Genomic DNA, 18494 nt, shown 5'->3' with positions numbered 1-18494 from the left:
CTAACAAAATGTTTTAGGCTATTTCCCCAATGTCCCTTTTCTCCCTGGCACTGCCGAGTTTCTATTATTAGCCCATGTGAGCTCTTCACTAGGTTGCAATCTTCATGCATTAGTACTTGCCAAAAGAATTGGACTATAGCATATAGTGGTTTTCAAATGAGATTTTAAAGAGAATGATACCACAATTCCTTACGTGTTGCTGGTCCAGCAAAGTTCATTAGAAGGGATGACAACATCACGCCAACCTATGTAATTATTCTAATGTACAATCAGCTACGATGGTCTTCAGTTCAGTTGAAACAGCACTGTAGTGTCGAATCATCTCTTTTGCAACATGGGAGTTTCATTACCATTTAAAGATGCAGTCACTTAATTGGTTTTGCCCAAGAAGTAGCTGTTGGGAACATGATGTTCTTTTGTACTTCAACTGAGGCTACGCTCAGAATGCAGGACTGCAGGAACAGTCAACATATAAGGGAATTACTTGTCAGCCTTCGTCCTAACCTAGGAAGTGGCCAAACAATTTGAGCAGCCTGAGAAAAGAAAGTGGACTGTCCAAAGAGAAAAAGGGTCAGAGACTCACGTAAGGTCTTCAGTGGGATTGTTCTTGCGATCCTTCTTACTGGTCAATTCATTGAACACCATCTATTTGAAAATTGGACCCTGGAAAATGCATCTGACTCATCACTGATGAATTTTTTGGTTTAAGAAACGTCCACAGATTAATGGGGCGTGCCTGATAACGGCATGTGGTTGTTGAGGGTGTGAACAACCCCTACGGTCTGTCAAAACAGGCAGCTTCAGGGTTATTTGATCTCTATTGAAGAAGCACAAAAGCAGAAGAAAATCTTTATGGAAGCACAGCACAGATGAGAAGGGCATACTGGGAGAAGCAAAATGTTATTGAAAGTACAATACCTATGTTACACTATATACCGTATTATACTAGACAATGTCCGTATTATGAATAATATCAAAGTGGAATGGTCAATTTATGATATTTTTTCCAGATATGTAATCTTGGAACTAGTCAGAAAAAGGACATTTATACTAAAATGCGATGTTCCACTTTTTCCCTGTGGAACAGAAAAGGTGTAAATGCTTTGTCGCTGGGTATTGTTCAACTTATGTTAAGCACTTGGCAAAACATTCCCTGCACAGAGCTGGATTTTACTGTGCCGTATCGTCCCCTGCTCGCAGGGGATCAGGCACGGGCAAGGAGCGCGTCCGGCCGGCGCTGCTCAGCGGCTGCTGCCGGGGAGCACCCGGTCGCCTGCCAGGACCCCAGCGCTGCCGCGCAAACGGCAGATGTGGCCGAAACCGCCCCGGGCGCCGGCCGGCGTGAGGAACCGCAAGGGAACTCCAGCGCACGCCCCCGGGACAAGTCCCCGACGCGACCGAGCTCCGCTCACCGGGCAGAGCGGCGTGCCCGAGGGCGCCGGGTCCCACTGGGACCCCCGCCGGGCTCCGCTCAGCGGGCAGAGCGGCGTGCCCGAGGGCGCCGGGTCGCACCGGCACCCCCGCCGGGCTCCGCTCACCGGACAGAGCGGCGTGCCCGAGGGCGCCGGGTCGCACCGGGCCCCGGCCGGGCTCTCCCCACCTGTCGAGCGCTCGCCCCGCGCCCTGGCGGCTGGAATGGGGAAGGGCTGGGCCCGAGGCGGCCGCCGGGCCGGTCTGCTCGGCGAGAGGAAAATTCCAGCCGAGAGAGCGGCCCTGCCCCCGCCGGCCGCTGACAGCCCGCGGCCGGGGCCTAGCGGAGCCCCGCACCGGCCGGGCGGCCCGCCGCAGGGAGCGGCGGCCTGTGGAGGCGGGCGGGCGGGCGGGAGGAGCCGGGAGGGGAACAGGGAGCCTCTGTTTGTCCGCGGGTGCCGGAGCGGGGAGCGTTCCGCGTTTCAAGTTTCTCGCCGCGAAGTTTTTATTTTTGTGTGTGTGTGTGTTTCTCTCTCCCCCCGCCCGAGGTGTTGGTCAGCGTTCAGCGAGCGGCCGCCGCCCCGGGAAGGCGCCCCGCGGCCGCGCAGCGAGCAGCGGCGAATGCCTGCGCTCGAGGGGGGCGAGCTGGCGACGGGGGCTGCGGCGCGGGGCCGTCCGCCTCCGCCCGCCCCGCGCAGGTGAGGCGGGGAGCCGAGGCGCTGTGCGGGCGGATCCCAGCGGCCGCGCCCGCCCTGCCCCCGAGAGCCGACCCGCGCTAACGCACCGCCGGCATGGACGGCCGCGCTCAGCGGGCGGCCGCCCCGCCGCCCTCGGGGTAAGCACCGCTCAGCGGGCGGGCGGGAGGCCCCGGCGCGCTGCGGCTCCGGAGCGGGAGCCGCGGTCACGCCGGGCCGTGCGTGAGGTCGGGTGAGGAGAGGTGCGAGGGGGCCGCTCGGGGCGGGGAGGCGCGGCATTTGGGAGGCCTCCGGGGGCGAGAGGCGGCTCCGCGGCGCCGGGGGTCGAGCGTGGGTGCCCCTTCCCCTGGCTTCGGCGGCGGAAGCTCCGCGCGGAACCGGGAGCGAGGAGGCGGGGGCAGAGGGAGCAGCGCGACCGTTAAACGGCTGCCGGCGCGGCCAGAGCGGGCGGGCAGAGCGCCGTCCCCCGCGCCTCGGCGGCGTCGCGGCCGGTTCCCCCCGCTGGAAGCGGCCTCCCCGGCGGGACGGGCCCCTCGGGTGTCCGGACCTCCTCGGGGCTGCCTGCCTATCTGAGACGCGGCGTGCGTCTGCGGGCTGGGCCGCCAGCGCTCGCCCCTCGCCGGGGGCGCTGCCGGGGGGCGAGCCGTGACCTGCCGGGCTGCGGCTCTGCCGGGCTGCGGCTCTTGCCGGCGGCGCCAGCGCGGTACCTGCCGGGCAGCGCTGCGGTGGCGGAGGCGCGGCGTTTGCCAGCCCGCGAGGGGTGCGTGTGGCGGCGGTCGGCTCGGTGCGGGGGGGCCGGGCGCTTCGCGGGGCTGCGGTGGCTGCCCGCGTCGGGGGGGGGGGAGGGGAATACCCAGGCAGCGTCTGCTGGGGGAAGGAAAGGGATTGGTTTGCTTGTAAGTGTTGGGCTTCTCTGGCGGGTTGCTCGTAATCTGACAGAAAATGTAACTTCAAAGAATGTAGTTTTAAATCTGAGTGAAACCACGGCAGTTCCAGGGCAGGAGGATGGGGAGGACTTCCCCTGAAGTAGCCAGGTGTGTTTGAAGAAAATTAACTCAGTAACTTCCGCGGGAGCTTGGGGGATTCAAAATACCGAGGAGGCTGCTGGAGTTACCTGTAGATAGAAGGGACAGAATACACAGGGAGTGTACATTTTAACACCAAGACTTTCCTGAAGCTTCCAGAGTACATACAAAAATGGATTAACTGGATTTCTGACCAGGCGAATACAAGATAAACAAGTGCAGCTGATGGTGATTTACCGTAGCCTTTGCGGTAGCAGTCAGATCGGTTTGAAGTCCCGGCTGTAGGGAATGCAGAAGGCTCGCAGAGGAGGGGTATTTATTCACTCAGGGCCTTGGGGTAATTCCACGTTTATGTATGGCCATTGGGAAATGTTAATCAGCGTAGAAGGTATAATTACAGTGTAGATAGGTACTGAGTTTGAAGACTTTGGGTATGTAAGCACAGCTGAAAGGACTGAGCGTGTGGTAACAGAGCACGATACCAGGTTAGAAAGTGACTAAAACAGCGTGGCTTAAAGGTCCTCGGTTTTACTTACGGGCAGGAACATGAAAACAAGAAAAAAGGCACAATTAAAATTTTGTCTGTTCTGACAGCTGCCCTGGGCCTGTCGCCTGCCATAAAGCTGTTGGTTATCCTGAATTTTGGCTGCTGCTTGACTTCTCGAAGTCAGGAAAAGTAGTCTGTTCCCTTAATGTGACTTCAAGCATCTGTCAGCATTCACATCTCAGTTTTGAAAAACATGTAGCTAACAGCAGTGTTCATTTGCATTAGCTCTGCAGATATATTTTCAGGCCTTTTGTCAGCTGTTCCCCTATAATTTGGTACTTAGGAAATCAGTTTATCATTCCTTTCTTGTTACAACATGAGTTCTTTATTGGCAGTCTTAATTATTTCCTGAAGGTGGTCTAATTTGCTCATCCACACAGTGTATCTGAGGAAAAAAATCTGGATATATCAGCAAAAACGGCAACTCCCAGTTTACTGAAAATGATCCACAGATACATTTTTGAATCATAAGCAGTACTGTAGTTCTTTCTCAGAGGTGATAGGAAAAAGTGTGCAATCTGGGAAGAATTTCAGTTGAAATGGCAATTTTCTTTAGGTGAACTACCAAATCATATGATACTGCATTGCATCTCTTCTTAGCCTGTCTAGCCAGGTGGAGGATGTTGTTAATCCGCAGTTTAAAACTGTTTACCAGTTAATGTGTTCTTAAAGCGCTGTTTGAAGTTATGTGGTGTAATTACTGATAACTTTTCACAACTTAGAAAATCTATTTATGCTAACTGCCAAGAAGGCTAGAGGTGTTAGAGGTGTTTTGTGAGTTGTCAAGCCTTGATGTTTATTTAGCCTTGGAACTTCTATATAACTTAATCATTGGTGGCTCTTAATAAAGTTCTGTGTTGATCAGTTCTATGGCGACCAGCTTTGGGAAAGGATCCTATAATTACATCGTGGAAGTCGATTTTTTTCTATGCAGGATTATACTTTCCTGTTGAAAATAGTATATTAAAACCAGTTGTGGATAAAAATGTTTGCTTGAGTTTGGGGAAGAATATGCCAGTGTTATTCTCACCGTGCAGTCAAGCTAAATCAGTAAAGAACTTTCATCCCCGGCTGGAAATTTTTTTAATATGGTGAATAGGAGGTGTTCCCAGAAATTGGCTGGATTCTTCTGGAATATGGTGATAGGAGGTGTGCCCGGTAACTGGCTGGACATGACATGTAGTTTGGCTGGGCCTACTTTTAAGGCATTTTGTGGCTCATCTATCTTCCCTTGAGTCTGAGCAGCACTCATGACAGTGTGCTCCTGTCGGGCCAGTTGACAGTCTGCTCCTGTTCGTCACAGAGCTGAATTGGCTTTATGTACTGGCTGCATTACAGGACAATAGGAAAATGTGTGTTTTAATACTTAAAAAAAAAAAAGGGGGCTGTGGTTGGTATCCTGCCTCTTGAATGCAGTTTTCCTGCTGTTGGTAGATAGCAATCCTGTACCCTGGAGTAAATAAATTTTTACATTACCAAGTAGATTTCACTAGTTGACACAGGCTTTTACCATGAAGAACTGTACTGTAAGTTAATATGCTGCTGAAATATCGGAGCATATTTGGATTTCGGTAAACGGAAGATTGATTTCCTTTGAAAAATTAGAATGCACATTGAGGTTCACCTTTAATTCTAATCAGTTTCTGATAATTTTACATTGTTTAATTTCTTCCCTTAAATTATATGTAAAGCTATTTGCTTACTTTCAAAAGAACAGCTTCTGACCTGCTTTACCTAAGCAAACCCCCTTTGTTTTGTCACTTTGGTTTTGTCTGTCTAATGAAAACATGCTTAGGAGATACAGCTGCTCTCCAGGGGCTGAAGGTAGAGATGGTTGCATTGGGAAGGGCAGAGCCAGGCTGAGCTTTGGTTGGCTTACTGCCAGAAACACTCCTCTCGTGTGTCTTCGTGCTCCCGTTCCCTGGTTGCTTGGCCTAGTGAACATATTTGAAAAGTTTAATAAGAAGAACAGGAGAGAAGTTTTTTTCCCATGGTTAAGGCTGTGTGAGGAAGTGAGAGATGTTTTCAGAAAGAACAAGAAATTTAGCTTTTCTTTTGTGTGTGCAACCGTTGAGTTTTCATCAAATCATTTCAATCAGATTATAGATATCTGGAGACATCAGCTGTGGCTCAGTGTTGAGAAGTATCTGGCATCAAGCTTAGAATTACTGATTTGAGCTCTCTTCCTCTCTTTCACGTTGTCGGTTGAGTCAGTTCATAACATAGCCATAGGTTAAGTATGAATTAAAGGTCTCCCTGTTGTGGAGTGTGGGATGGGACAGAAAGTGCAGCAATAGCTTCAAACCAGGCATTCTGTTGCTAAGCCCCAGCAGCAGACTCGGGGGGGTGTGTGTCTGCATTTGCTCAATTTAGTGAAATTTAGCTCAGGGCTGAAACTACATTTTGTATCTTGCAATTAATTAGCTGTAGCTATTGCTCTGTATACTGCATTATTGTATACACATATTCATGAATAAATGCAAGACCTTTTGTGCTTGTGCTACTAAATGGTAGCACTCTAGGATCAGAAGTTAGGCTGGCATGGGTGTAACAAGCAGTCCAGTCTTAGATGTGCTTTATCTCTTAGACTGAGGACTGCAAGATAAATAGTTAGCTCATTTTTTTCTCAGTCCCATGACCCTGATGAAGATCAACTGACTGAGCAATAACAAAATGGAAAGAACTTTGAGAATTTGTGACCATAGAGTTTGCTGGATGTTTGAAACAGAGTTAGCTGCATTGTGGGTGGATCCCCATCAGGAGATACTTGAATGCTAATCATTCCAGGGGGTCATTTGCCAACTGAGTTCTGAATGTACACGTAATACTTCTTGAGGCAATTAGGTTGTTCTTTTTAATGTATCTGCCGTAACCAAGGCAACATCAGATAGTTGCATGACACAGTGGTGCCATGAACTGAATGTTGTGTTTAAAAGCTGGTTTGATTACTCAAACTTTGTCAAGTCTGGAGTCATAGCTGGGTGCCTATCAAGTAGTCAGTGGTAATGCTTGCTGCTGGAGCGTCGTCTTGTGGGAATGAGATCAAGGAAACATTAGGGGGTTGAGGAATGTGGATACTAGGGTGAAAAAATGTGTGGGAGGGTAATACACAAATAGAGAAATCAGCAGAGTTATTTCAGAGCTGTCCAAGTGTGATGGTATCCTGCAAAAAGAAAAGGGAGAGTTAGTTATTAGTGAGGTATCAAAAGCATGTGAGGGGAAGAATTGCTTGACACTGCAAGGGGTTTCAATGTTATCTGAGGATAGGTTCTTTCTATTGTTACTGGATTTTTTTGGTCAACTTTAAAGGCGATTACAGTGTTTATGGAAACCTAAAGATCATTGCTGATGTTGAGTAGGTGCATCTGTGTTGGGTGGAAGAAGAAAAGAGCCCATTGTAGGGGACCAAAAGCTTAGATTCCAGAGGTAACTGAAAATCTTTACAGGGTTCCTGTTGTGTGACAGATAGATTAACTCACTAGGAATATTTTAAAAGCCGCAAATAAATGCTTTCTCCTGTAATCTGGCAACATCTACATAGGTCTCCCTTCATGAATTCCAGTACTGCTTTGGACTTTCTTGATTGTAGCTTCGCAGAAAGTTTTTAACCATGCAAGTTTTTCTAGCCTGACCGCTGTTGTTTCTAGCTGCCACTGTTGTACTTTTATGTGTGCTGGGGAGTAGCAGATGCCAAGTTATCCAGCCAGCCATGGGAGCTTTAACAATGTTAGCGCCTGCTCGACTAAATATTTTCTTTTTCTGGAAATTAACAAGTCAATATGATGAACTGCTCTGCTCATGTACTGGATACAAGGAGTGCTGGGTGTTCTTTTCTATGGCTGCTTGCAAGTTAAAACAAATCTGATTGTGCGCATGCTTTTCTTTTCACCTGGCTCTCGCTTTCCCAACAGCTGACCTGCTACTCTGACTTAAGTTCACGTAGCTGCCTGCTGTTTGAGAAAGAGGTGCTCTTTGCTGTGAGTATTTGCTGTCACTACGTACTGCTCTAAAACTCAGAGAGTTGACGTCAGGGCATTAGAGGATGACAAGAAGCCGAGATGTTGGCTCCTGGACTCCTGCGGAGTTCTATGGCCACGCCCAGCATTAGCACAATGAAGAGGAAATTCTGACTGTGCAGCGTACGACAAGGGAGGGTTCAAGGGGGCAAACCACCACCTGCCGCCTTGAGCTGTGACAAGCAATTAAAAACTTGAGGTTTCACATGAATTCTCTCCTAAGGTAAGGTCCCACAGTTAAAAATGCAACTCTTTGTTTGAAAGTAAACTTAACCAACTGGAGTTCTGGTAGATGTGTTCTGACTTAAAATCTCCATGGTGATGGACTAGTGGATAAACGTGCAATTTGTTTTTTTTCATAGTTTAAGAAACATTTTTTACGCATCCGAAGTGGAATACCATGGGAATCTTTGCAGAATTGAGAGTTCTTGGATTTGTTGTTTTTTTGCCAGGAGGTTATCCAATTCAAAGGGGGCGTGTACATTTATATCTTTTGGTGGTTATAGATGATCAAAGTGCTGTAGATGGTTAAAGGATGGATCCCTAATCTGTCTACGAAACGTTTCCCTGGGGAGCTTGCATCTATGTTGACTGTGCTGTGAGACTCAGGTTGTCAGGACTGCTATTTTCAGTTAAAGAAAATAGAGCATCTGAATATTTTTAGCTAAGCATAGGCTTTCTTCTGTGAGAAAGCATTGGTTTTGTTGGAAGCTTTAGTTCTACAGAGTTTTTCATTGAAGAAATAGCTTCCAAGATGTACTTTCTTAGCTGTAAAAATCCTTTGTGCACATTTCTTTGAATTTTATTTCTGTTCTGGAAATATAGCTACTTGGTTTGGAAAATATAGATCAATCTTATTTAAAAACAAACAAACCTCTCCTTCCCAAACAACGCAGATGATTATGCTAAACGGGAAACATTGTGAGCTTGAATTTTTCTCAGATACCAACAATGGTACAGTTTTTGTCCTCTGCCCTACATCTCTTCTACGAAGAGACTGAAAAAACCCACACCACTCTATCTCAGAATAACAGCATTAGAAACATGGGCATTTTCTTTAAAATCAAATCCCTTTTCAATTTAATATTATTGAATATTGATTTATTGTTTTAAAATCTTATTCTTTTCATGGGCCTTGGTTTCCTGTTGGGAATGAATTTTCGCTTTTGGTATTTTACCTGGCTTTCATGTCAGACCTTCAGATGCATTTTCTTCCAAAGACTAAGGCTCTGTACATGGGTTTTTAGCAGGTAACTTTCAAATATTTTGCTGTGGGAAAGGCATAAGCATCTCTTTCAGTTGTCCCTGTAGTACAATCATATTATTGACAAAGTTGCCTGGAGGGACTGCTTTTTCTACTATGTTTGTGAAATGAATTGTGTTTTTTATTGTATGTTGCATCCAATTTGACCAGTTGATCCTATGTCTCACCTGCCCTTGTCTGTCCCCCCACCGTGTGTGTCCCCCGAGTTTGACATGCTGGGAGCTTTGCTGAGTAAAGTGGGTTAAATAAGAATGTTCCAGCATATGGGACCATCAGTTGGGTAGCAGTGGAGACTTTGTGTTATTATTGCCCAGATACTTTTTATGTGTAGGTATCAAGGTAATTGGAAGGGTAATAGGGAAGAATGGTGTGTGAAGTTTGCGTTTCGTCATTTACTATTTTGCAACGTGTTTAAGTATCATTGTATTTCTCCTGACCTTTGTAAAACATAGCATAGGCCTTCTGTACTGTCAAACTAGACTGACAAAACAACTGGACATAAGACTGCAGGTAGAAAATAATTTACTGAGGTATCTGTTGTTTAACTCTTCTTGTCACAGCAATGTTGAAGGCATTTTTTACTTGGGTGGAACAAAATTTTGTCTCTGGATTTAGTGAAAAAAAGTAGAGGAGCCAAAATGTCTGTTAGTAACAATGCTGAGAAAACAAATGTTTACAACTCGTCATGCTGGGTTGTAACCTCTGCAGGCAAAAATGAAGTATGTCTGTCTTCACTACTAGATGTGGACTTGAACCTTTCGTTCTTTTCGTTAAAAATGCATGTTGTGCAGAATTAAATATGAAACCATTCTGGCTTTGAGAGCATAGAAACTATTCGCATGGCTGAACTTTTTTTTTTTTCAGTTCTTTAGTTTCCCAGACAAATAAGGCGTTTAGTTAGTTGATGACGATTGTGTAGTAGGTGGAATTTCTGATGATTTTTCAAGACTTTGTGTAAAATCAGAAATTCAAGGTGTGATAGATATCTGGACTTTGACAAGTGTGGTGTTTTATTTTTGTTTGTTTTTTTGTTTTTACTTCAGAAACTTTAGTTCCTCAAAAATCAGGTACCACTATGTGTTGAAAGTTGTCCCTTGGTTCCCAGATTTTAATGTCTTAGGGGTTACTGCTTTCTCCATCTACTCTATGAAGTCTCTAGACACAAACTTTTCTGTATCCGCTGCTGGTCTCTGATTCATGGTCTCTCACTTCCCCTTGCCTGCAATTTTGATCCTCTCCTTCCACCCACGTTACAAAGTAGCCTCACTAATTCCATCCTTGGTGCCCTCCTTGAGCTATTTTTGCATAGTTCAGTTTTTAAAGTACTTGCTACTTGGACAAAGTCCTGTTTTGCTGAACTTCAGTGAGCTACTGCTTCTTTTCTAAAAGCCTTTCTCATAGATCATGCTTAGGAAATTTGAAGAATTGTAAGAATTCCTAAGGTACTGTAACTGTTGTGGTCTAACATTTGGAAGCTGAAGTGGTCTTTCCCTATCTGCTTTTATTGGTGGCAGATGCTGTTGAAGACAACACTTGGGGTTTGGGTGTTTTGGGTGTTATGGGGTATTTATTTTCCTTGATGGGGGGAGGAGATTCCTTCCTCCTGTTACCCCAAACTGTTTTTCAGTGCACGACCCTGTCCTTAAACTCTTTCATGGGTGACTCCTGTTTTTAGTTTTTTGGATTCTGGTTTTTTTTGTGTTCTTTTAAATCTTGAGATTTAAAAAGAACCTGGCCCTTCAACTTGGTCCTTCTATCTGTGTTGTTTTTTTCCTGTGTCCCATTCTGCCTGTATGTGATTTCTCTTCCCCTGACTTCACCCTGAAACTATAGATTCTTCTCTTTTGAAATGTGGCTTTGTGTTTGAATATTATGTATCACGATTGTCCTAGGTTAATGCATCTTATTCCCTTGCACTTACATGGGCATGGAGACTGTTTTTGCTACCCTGTTTGGGGGAGAAGGGCTTCCCAGGCCCTTTCGTATGGCACTTTAAAGAGGGGTCATTGGCTGTCTGCGCAGTTACTGTTCGTGTCTGCTCACTTATCTGCAGTTGAGTAATGCCTTAGACATTGCAGGGCTTGGAACTAAGATCTTAAGGCAGCAGTGATAGCTAGAGACATGAAATAGGATTTATTTTATTTTTTTTTTCTCCTTTCAACTAAGTCAGAGTTTACTTATGACTTTGTTGGCCCAGTAGCAGTAACTTTCTTAACGTATTAAATGCTGTCCTTTCTCAGAATTAGATATATTTAATCTGGTGTCTGCAGGACAGGTTATCAGGACATTTGTTGTAGAAATGAACTGATGGAACTGGGTCAGATGTCTCTATGGCTTCAGCTCCTTAATGCTTCTCTTTTGTTTTCTGTTGGTTGGTTGGGTTTGAGGGGGGCTGGGGAGAGGGATCTGTTTTTCTTCCAAGTGATATGTACAAGGATCAGAGGATTTTGAAATCTAGGTAATTTTGGGGGTTTGTTTTGATTGCTCTGCTGCAGTATAGGGCACGTATTTCCCCCCCACCCCCCAGTGTTATTGAGATAATCTCAATACACCAGGCAATCCTTGTTCACTTTGTGGAAAAGCACGGTGAAAATCTAGAAGATATGGAAAACCAAAGACTTTTATAAGCTTTCCTTCAGAGCTGATTGTCAGTAATGAGGGGGATAGGGGAGAATCTGAAGCAGCTTATTTTGGAAAAGGAATAAGGATATGACATCATTGTCTGAATTGATGAAATCTCTGTCTTATTTCTAAGTATCTTTCTTTGACTGTTCTCATATTTCCACTGCCCAAGCATTCTTACAAACTTTCCAGTCTTCGTCCCAAAACACACTGCTGTAATGCCTCTTTATCCGTAAATCTCAAATGAATAAAAGAGGAGAGAAATGCATTGTATTGTAAATGTTAAATGAAACCTTAAAAATGTACAATGATTTATTTTAGAACAAAGATGGGGTTTGATGCAATGATAGTTTCAGAACTGTTCAAACAAATCAATTGATTCCTATTTTTTCTTTCTGACGATACTGCTTATAGGCTTCTGCCTTTTTTTTTTCCCTTCTTCCTGCTTTTACTTACCAAAAAAATTTCCTGGATTCTGTAGCTCCAATTTGTAAAGCCTGCCAGCTAACAGGTTTATGGGATTTTTTTTTTTTTTTTAAAGACTGCTTGCCAGCACTTAGTCCAAAATAAGTTTTTGTGGTAGAGTTGAGAATGTTTGGAAATAATGACACATAACATAAATGCTGAAATTCCATCCTATACAATGCCAAGCAGTACTTTATATGTGTTGACTATAAGTGGAGATTTTAAAATTACTTGGTACCCTGACTGACTGATCTTGTGTAGAGACCTGTATGGTATCAGTCCAAGCTCTACCCCTCTGCAGAAGAGACAGATGTCCTGCATGCTGTCTCCCCTAGAGAAGAACTGGATTTTCCTTCACATTTCCTACATGAAATCCGTCTGTACTCCCAACGAGCTGATGCTGCCCCTTCCTGTTTGTGGTGCAGAGATCTGTAGCAGGAAGGGAAGTGGCCAGTGAATTGTTTATTTTGTAAATAAATGTTTGTCAGAGCCACTTGGAGGAACTCTGGCAACTTAAAATAGACATACCCTCGCGAAATCCTGCCCTGATTAACTGAGAAGCATGCAGTTCATTTGCTAACAACATACTCTGAGAGGAACATGATTGAGTATGTAAAGACTTCTTCTGTTACATGTAAACAAAAGGTCCACGATTAGAAGTAATAATGAGTTTTTAGCTTTCATTTAAAAAATAAAATAAAAACCCAGTGAGATCTGGAGAACTATCTACAGTTACTGGCCTCGCCCACATCCTGTCACATCACGTTTCACATCTCAGTCATACACTGAGAGTCAGTGTTTCCTTGAGTCAGTTTGTGGTATCTTGTGAGTGCTCAGCGTGGTGGAAAGATCTCCAGTCTTTTTGAAAGAGCATGTGATGCTTTATCAAAGGTAGGAAGGGATAGCTAAAGATGGCATCGCATTTGTTGAAATTGTAAAAATTCAGCCATTAAGCTCAACCCAATAAAAAACTTTTGGCTTCTGACAGAAAAATGAGATCTGTCAGAAGGGTGAATCACATCCTCAAACTGATGTAGCTGTACCAGTGTTATGTACCCTTGTGTTTACCTGTGGCTTTGATTAACAAATATTTTCGGTTAAATATTTAAATGACAGTGAGAACTAAGTGGTTTGGTGTCTCTTTATGAGAAAGACTGATTCATTCGGAGATCTGCTGCTGCATATGGAGATTCACACACCCACACACACCCCGCCCCTTTTTTGTTTTAGTTTGTGTTTTTGATAATAGTTGAATAATTAACAGAGGTTGCACACCTATCTCCCCCCTCTTATGGACAGTCTAGATGGAAGGAAGTTTCAGTGTCTTGTTCTGAACCAAGTAGGTTTGCTGCTGCTGTTGAGCTGGTGGAGTAGTTTGTTGCAGCTTCTTTATGTCTTTTTCTTCAGTTACAAGTTGACAGTGATAAGCTGCTGGTAATGGTAATCACACAAGTCTGAGGTAACTTCTTTTTCTCTTTTTAAGGTTAAGCAAGGCTTTTGTTGCTTTAGGCCCTCTTCCCTTGACTGTATTCACCTGAGGATATGCTTCTAGTTTGAGGATGTTTTTGAAGTGTCAGCTTTGAATTTCTGTATCCAGAGAGCGCCTTTCCGCTCTAAGGTAGCGGCACTATGGTAGTGACTTTATGTCCATGTAATAGAAATTCCAAAAATTCTGGTCGTTGTCATTTTAAGTGTGTCAAAAGGACAGCCGCATGGCCAGTAGCCGCAACTTGAGTCTCTTCTCCGATCCCCAAGTGTAAGAAGTCGGGCAGAGAAGGGAAGAGACTGGCATGGCTGAGACAAGAGATGCTGGTCAGACTAAGGAAGAAGAGGGAACTGTACAGGCAGTGGAAGCAGGGACTGGCTTCCTGGGAAGAGTATAGGGAAGCTACCCGGTTGTGTAGGGATGGGGTCAGGAAGGCCGAGGCACGGCTGGAGCTGAACTTGGCAAGGGATGCAAAAAATAACAAGAAGGGCTTCTACAGGTATGTCAGCCAGAAAAAGATGGTCAAAGAAAGCGTACCCCCGCTCATGAGCAAGACCAGCAAACTGGTAACAGCAGATGAGGAGAAAGCTGAGGTACACAACAACTTTTTTGCCTCAGTCTTCACTGGCAACCTCTCTCCTTACCCCTCCTGAGTCGATGGATGGCATGAAGGAGACCAGGAGGGTAAAATCCCTCCAGCTGTAAGTGAAGACCAGGTTCGGGACCTCCTGAGGAACCTAAACGTACAGAAGTCCGTGGGACCTGATGAGATGCATCCCAGAGTCCTGAGGGAACTGGCTGACGTAGTTGCCAAGCCACTCTCCGTGATATTGGAAAAGTCATGGCAGTCAGGGGAAGTCCCCAGTGACTGGAAAAAGGGAAACATTGTGCCCCTTTTCAAAAAGGGTAGAAAGGAAGACCCTGGGAACTACCGACCTGTCAGCCTCACCTCTGTGCCTGGGAAGATCATGGAACAGATCCTCCTAGAAGATATGCTAAGGCACATGGAGGCCAGGGAAGTGATTCGAGACAGCCAGCATGGCTTCACCAAGGGCAAGTCCTGCCTCACCAACCTAGTGGCTTTCTATGATGGTGTAACAACAAGGGTGGACAAGGGAAAACCAATGGATGTCATCTGTCTGGATTTTTGTAAAGCCTTTGACACGGTCCCCCACAACATCCTTCTCTCTAAATTGGAGAGCCATGGATTCGATGGGTGGACTGTTTAGTGGATAAGGAATTGGTTGGATGGTCGCAGCCAAAGGGTAGTTGTCAACGGCTCAATGTCCGGATGGAGACCAGTGACGAGTGGAGTCCCTCAGATGTCCGTACTGGGACAAGTGCTGTTCAATATATTTATCAATGACATGGACAGCGACATCGAGTGTACCCTCAGCAAGTTTGCAGATGACACCAAGCTGAGTGGTACGGTTGAGACACCAGAAGGACGGGATGCCATCCAGAGGGACCTGGACAAGCTGGAGAGGTGGGCCTGTGTGAACCTCATGAGGTTCAACACGGCCAAGTGCAAGGTCCTACACCTGGGTCAGGGTAATCCCCGGTATCAATACAGGCTGGGGGATGAATGGATCGAGAGCAGCCCTGCTGAGAGGGACTTGGGGGTGCTGATAGACGAAAGGCTGGACATGAGTCGGCAATGTGCGCTGGCAGCCCAGAGGGCCAACCGTGTCCTGGGCTGCATCAAGAGAAGCGTGGCCAGCAGGTCGAGAGAGGTGATTCTGCCCCTCTAGTCTGCTCTGGTGAGACCTCACCTGGAGTACTGCGTTCAGCTCTGGAGCCCTCAGCACAAGGAGGACATGGAACTGTTGGAGCGGGTCCAAAGGAGGGCTACAAAAACTATCCGAGGGCTGGAGAACCTCTCCTATGAGGACAGGCTGAGAGAGTTGGGGTTGTTCAGCCTGGAGAAGAGAAGGCTGCGGGGGGACCTGATTGCAGCCTTTCAGTACTTAAAGGGAGCCTATAGGAAAGATGGGGACAATCTTTTTAGTAGAGACAGCAGTGACAGGACGAGGGGTAATGGTTTTAAACTAAAATAGGCTAGGTTTAGGCTGGATATAAGGAAGAAATTCTTTACAATGAGGGTGGTGAAACACTGGAACGGGTTGTCCAGAGAGGTAGTGGAGCCCCCATCCCTGGCAACATTCAAGACCAGGTTGGACAGGGCTCTGAGCAGCCTGATCTAGTTAGCGGTGTCCCTGCTCACTGCGGGGGGGGTTGGACTAGATGACCTCTAGGGGTCCCTTCCGACCTAAAACTTTCTATGATTCTATGATATGAAGGCAGAATTCTTTCCATGGATTTCCTCCTTTGGGCAGCATTTGAAACCCAACCATTACTTATTGAGAGAGAGAAAATGTGGCATTTAGAAGAGGTCGATGGGGTTTGTGGTAGGGTGAGGGTGAACCTTTGAGTTTCACAGAGTTTGCAGCTGAATTTTAGCACGCTCTTGTCTATGTCTCTGCTTCTGTCAGCTGTGGAGATAGCTGCCTATGAACTTTTTTTCCAGGCTGATTGGCTGCTTTGTTTTTCAATGTGTTAACTTGAGTTTAGAACAATATTCTGTGAAGCACTGATCTACTGCGATTAAGTTTGGGGAAATTGGGACAAATTTTGGAGAGATTTTAGCAAATGAGCTCTCTGCAGTTTGTCTCTGACCGAGCTCCTACCGCTGAGCACAAGAGTAGAGGCTCTGGTCTAGGTGATGTTCTGATCTACACACCTTGTCACTGAAGCTTCTAGCTGTAGCTGCTTTAGTGGTAATTTTGCCTATCCTCCCGCCTTCACCCCCGCCACCCACCCCACCCCAGACTTTTTTTGGCCAGTGTAGGCAAATTCAAGGTTCTCTAGTGCTCTTGAATCAGAGTTGTTAGTTTCTAATGAAGGTTTGCCCTATATTGGTATTAGTAATTGCCTTTTTGTTTCCACTGACGTTCTGCTGGCATGCTGCTTACCACCTGCTTGAAGATAAATTGGCGAAAAATGTGGATGTCTTGTACATATAACTAGCAATACATTCCTCATAAGTTTTTAGTGATTTAATGTATTCAACGAGCAACAACTTCTTCTAAAACTGTTTTGAACAAGAGCTGTGGTTAAGAGTTAAGCACTTTTGGTCTTTCTATTTCTAAAGCGTGACAACATGTGAATGGCATGTTCATGAGTTACTGCATGGTTGCAGAGTATGAGCATGTCAATAATTCAAATGCTATTTGGCTGGTTACTTTCATGGGTAGGAATGTGGAAAATACTGGATTTCTGACAGGATTCTGACTGTTGTGATAACACAGGATACAGAATTGTTAAATAAATAAAATAATCTGCGAGGTGTGTCTAATCAAAATTTTTTATACGTAGATTCTTTTAGGCATTTTACAGATCTTCTCAGTTATATTCAAGGAAAACTTATAAATCCCGGGAGAACTTACAGAGGCGGTTTCAGATCTCAGGAATTTTTTTGTGTGTGTTTTAAGGGCTTTATGAGATCTTACAGCTTAGATCATTTGAGCGGTATTTCTGTCCTTTCCTCTGAAAGCCATAAAGTAAAAAAAATCCTTTTTCTCTGAATTTTCTTGGGTGTTTTCCCATGACTTCCTGGGTGGGAGAAGTGTGTTACTTTTGTTAGTTAATATTTATAAACTTAAGTCACATTGTTACAGAACACTTGGTATACCTCTATCTACTCTGTGGATCAGGACGGTACCATATTAGATTTTTCAGAAGGAAAGATCCAGGAAGATGAAATGCTCCTAAACTGGAGGGTGCTGTTTGTCATAATGAGAAGGCGCTCAGTTATAGGAGCTCTGATAAATAAAGCCTGTAGACGCACTGCCCAGCTGTACTGTAAGATGAAAACAGGATGTTGGTTGTGTTGCTGGAGGACTACTGTATAAATCAAAGGATATGCTATTATTGCTGTGTAAGGAAGCTGTGCTCGCTTAGAGTAGTTCTGTACATAAAAGAATGGTAGTTGCTGTGCTTATCAAGGACTGGCAGTTCTCCTTTTCCAGTTATGACCTGGTGAATCCAGCTCTACTTCATGACTTAAAACAAAATGTTGCCAGTTATTTTAATCCTCTATTCAACAAGACAAACAGAATATGGTTATTTTTATCTCTGTATGGTTCCTTAGATTATACAAATAGAAAACCCCTTTCTTATATTCAAGCCAAAGGTGGTTTACTGAGGGGGATGTGGATTTTTTCCCCAGTGCTTGTTAAACCCTGCCAGTTCAAGCTGTGTCCACCTAGTCATGTCATGTGGAAATGGCCAGGTGTCTTTTTTCCCTTGCTGGTGTCTGACCTTTCCTTCTTCTGACTGGTGGGTTTTTTGTTTTGTTTTGTTTTTTTTTTTTTTTTTTGGCATTCACTTATAGCCCCTTTAAATTTTTGTTTTATAGGCTAAGCCTTTTTTTTTTTGTTTATTCTCGTAAGGTCTTTTAAAGCGCTTCTCTGCCCCTGTTCCACTCAGGGTACTGTTCTACTGTTCCTCAGTGCTGACTAGAAAGGTGTTGCCTTTAATTTTGTTTTTAAAATTAATAATTTTACGCTTCTAAGCACTATATCAAAGTACACTTTCTCTCTTTAGGAAGGAAGTATGACAAATGACTTTTCTGCTTTTTTGCTTCCACTGGTTTATTTTTCTCTTCAGGGAAATCATAGAATCATAGAATTGTTTGGGTTGGAAGGGACCTTTGAAGATCATCTAGTCCAGCCCTCACAGGAGATCTGTAGGATAGCCTAAATTGTTACTTAAGAAATATAAGTAAGTTTCTCGTAGGCAGAAGTAGCTGAATCTGGGACAACAATAAGTATATGGGTAAAGGTTAAATTGATGTTCCTGTGATATTACATGTGTTTTTATAGCAAAATATTGGGAATAAGTCCTCAAAACCAGAACTCTTTTGGTAGAGTGACTTTAGCATAGCAGTTTACACTGGTTAGTAG

The 18494-nt window shown here is 44.9% G+C and overlaps 1 protein-coding gene across 2 annotated transcripts in view; it reads left to right on the top strand.

Annotated features, from left to right (window-relative positions):
* Window positions 1–2117: 2117 nt before the first annotated feature.
* The window catches only part of COBLL1 (cordon-bleu WH2 repeat protein like 1), a 95179-nt gene continuing 78802 nt past the window's right edge, over window positions 2118–18494 (top strand). For both annotated transcript variants that reach the window (XM_075431047.1, XM_075431046.1), the window contains exon 1: window positions 2118–2245. In XM_075431047.1, coding sequence (XP_075287162.1) covers window positions 2202–2245 — 44 coding nt within the window. In that variant the 5' untranslated portion in view covers window positions 2118–2201. The remainder of the gene's footprint in view (window positions 2246–18494) is intronic.

Source organism: Opisthocomus hoazin, chromosome 9 (assembly GCF_030867145.1).
Source record: "Opisthocomus hoazin isolate bOpiHoa1 chromosome 9, bOpiHoa1.hap1, whole genome shotgun sequence".
NCBI classification, from domain to species: Eukaryota; Metazoa; Chordata; class Aves; order Opisthocomiformes; family Opisthocomidae; genus Opisthocomus; species Opisthocomus hoazin.
Note: the sequence above shows the minus strand (reverse complement) of the source record. Positions and strands in the feature narration are given on the sequence as shown.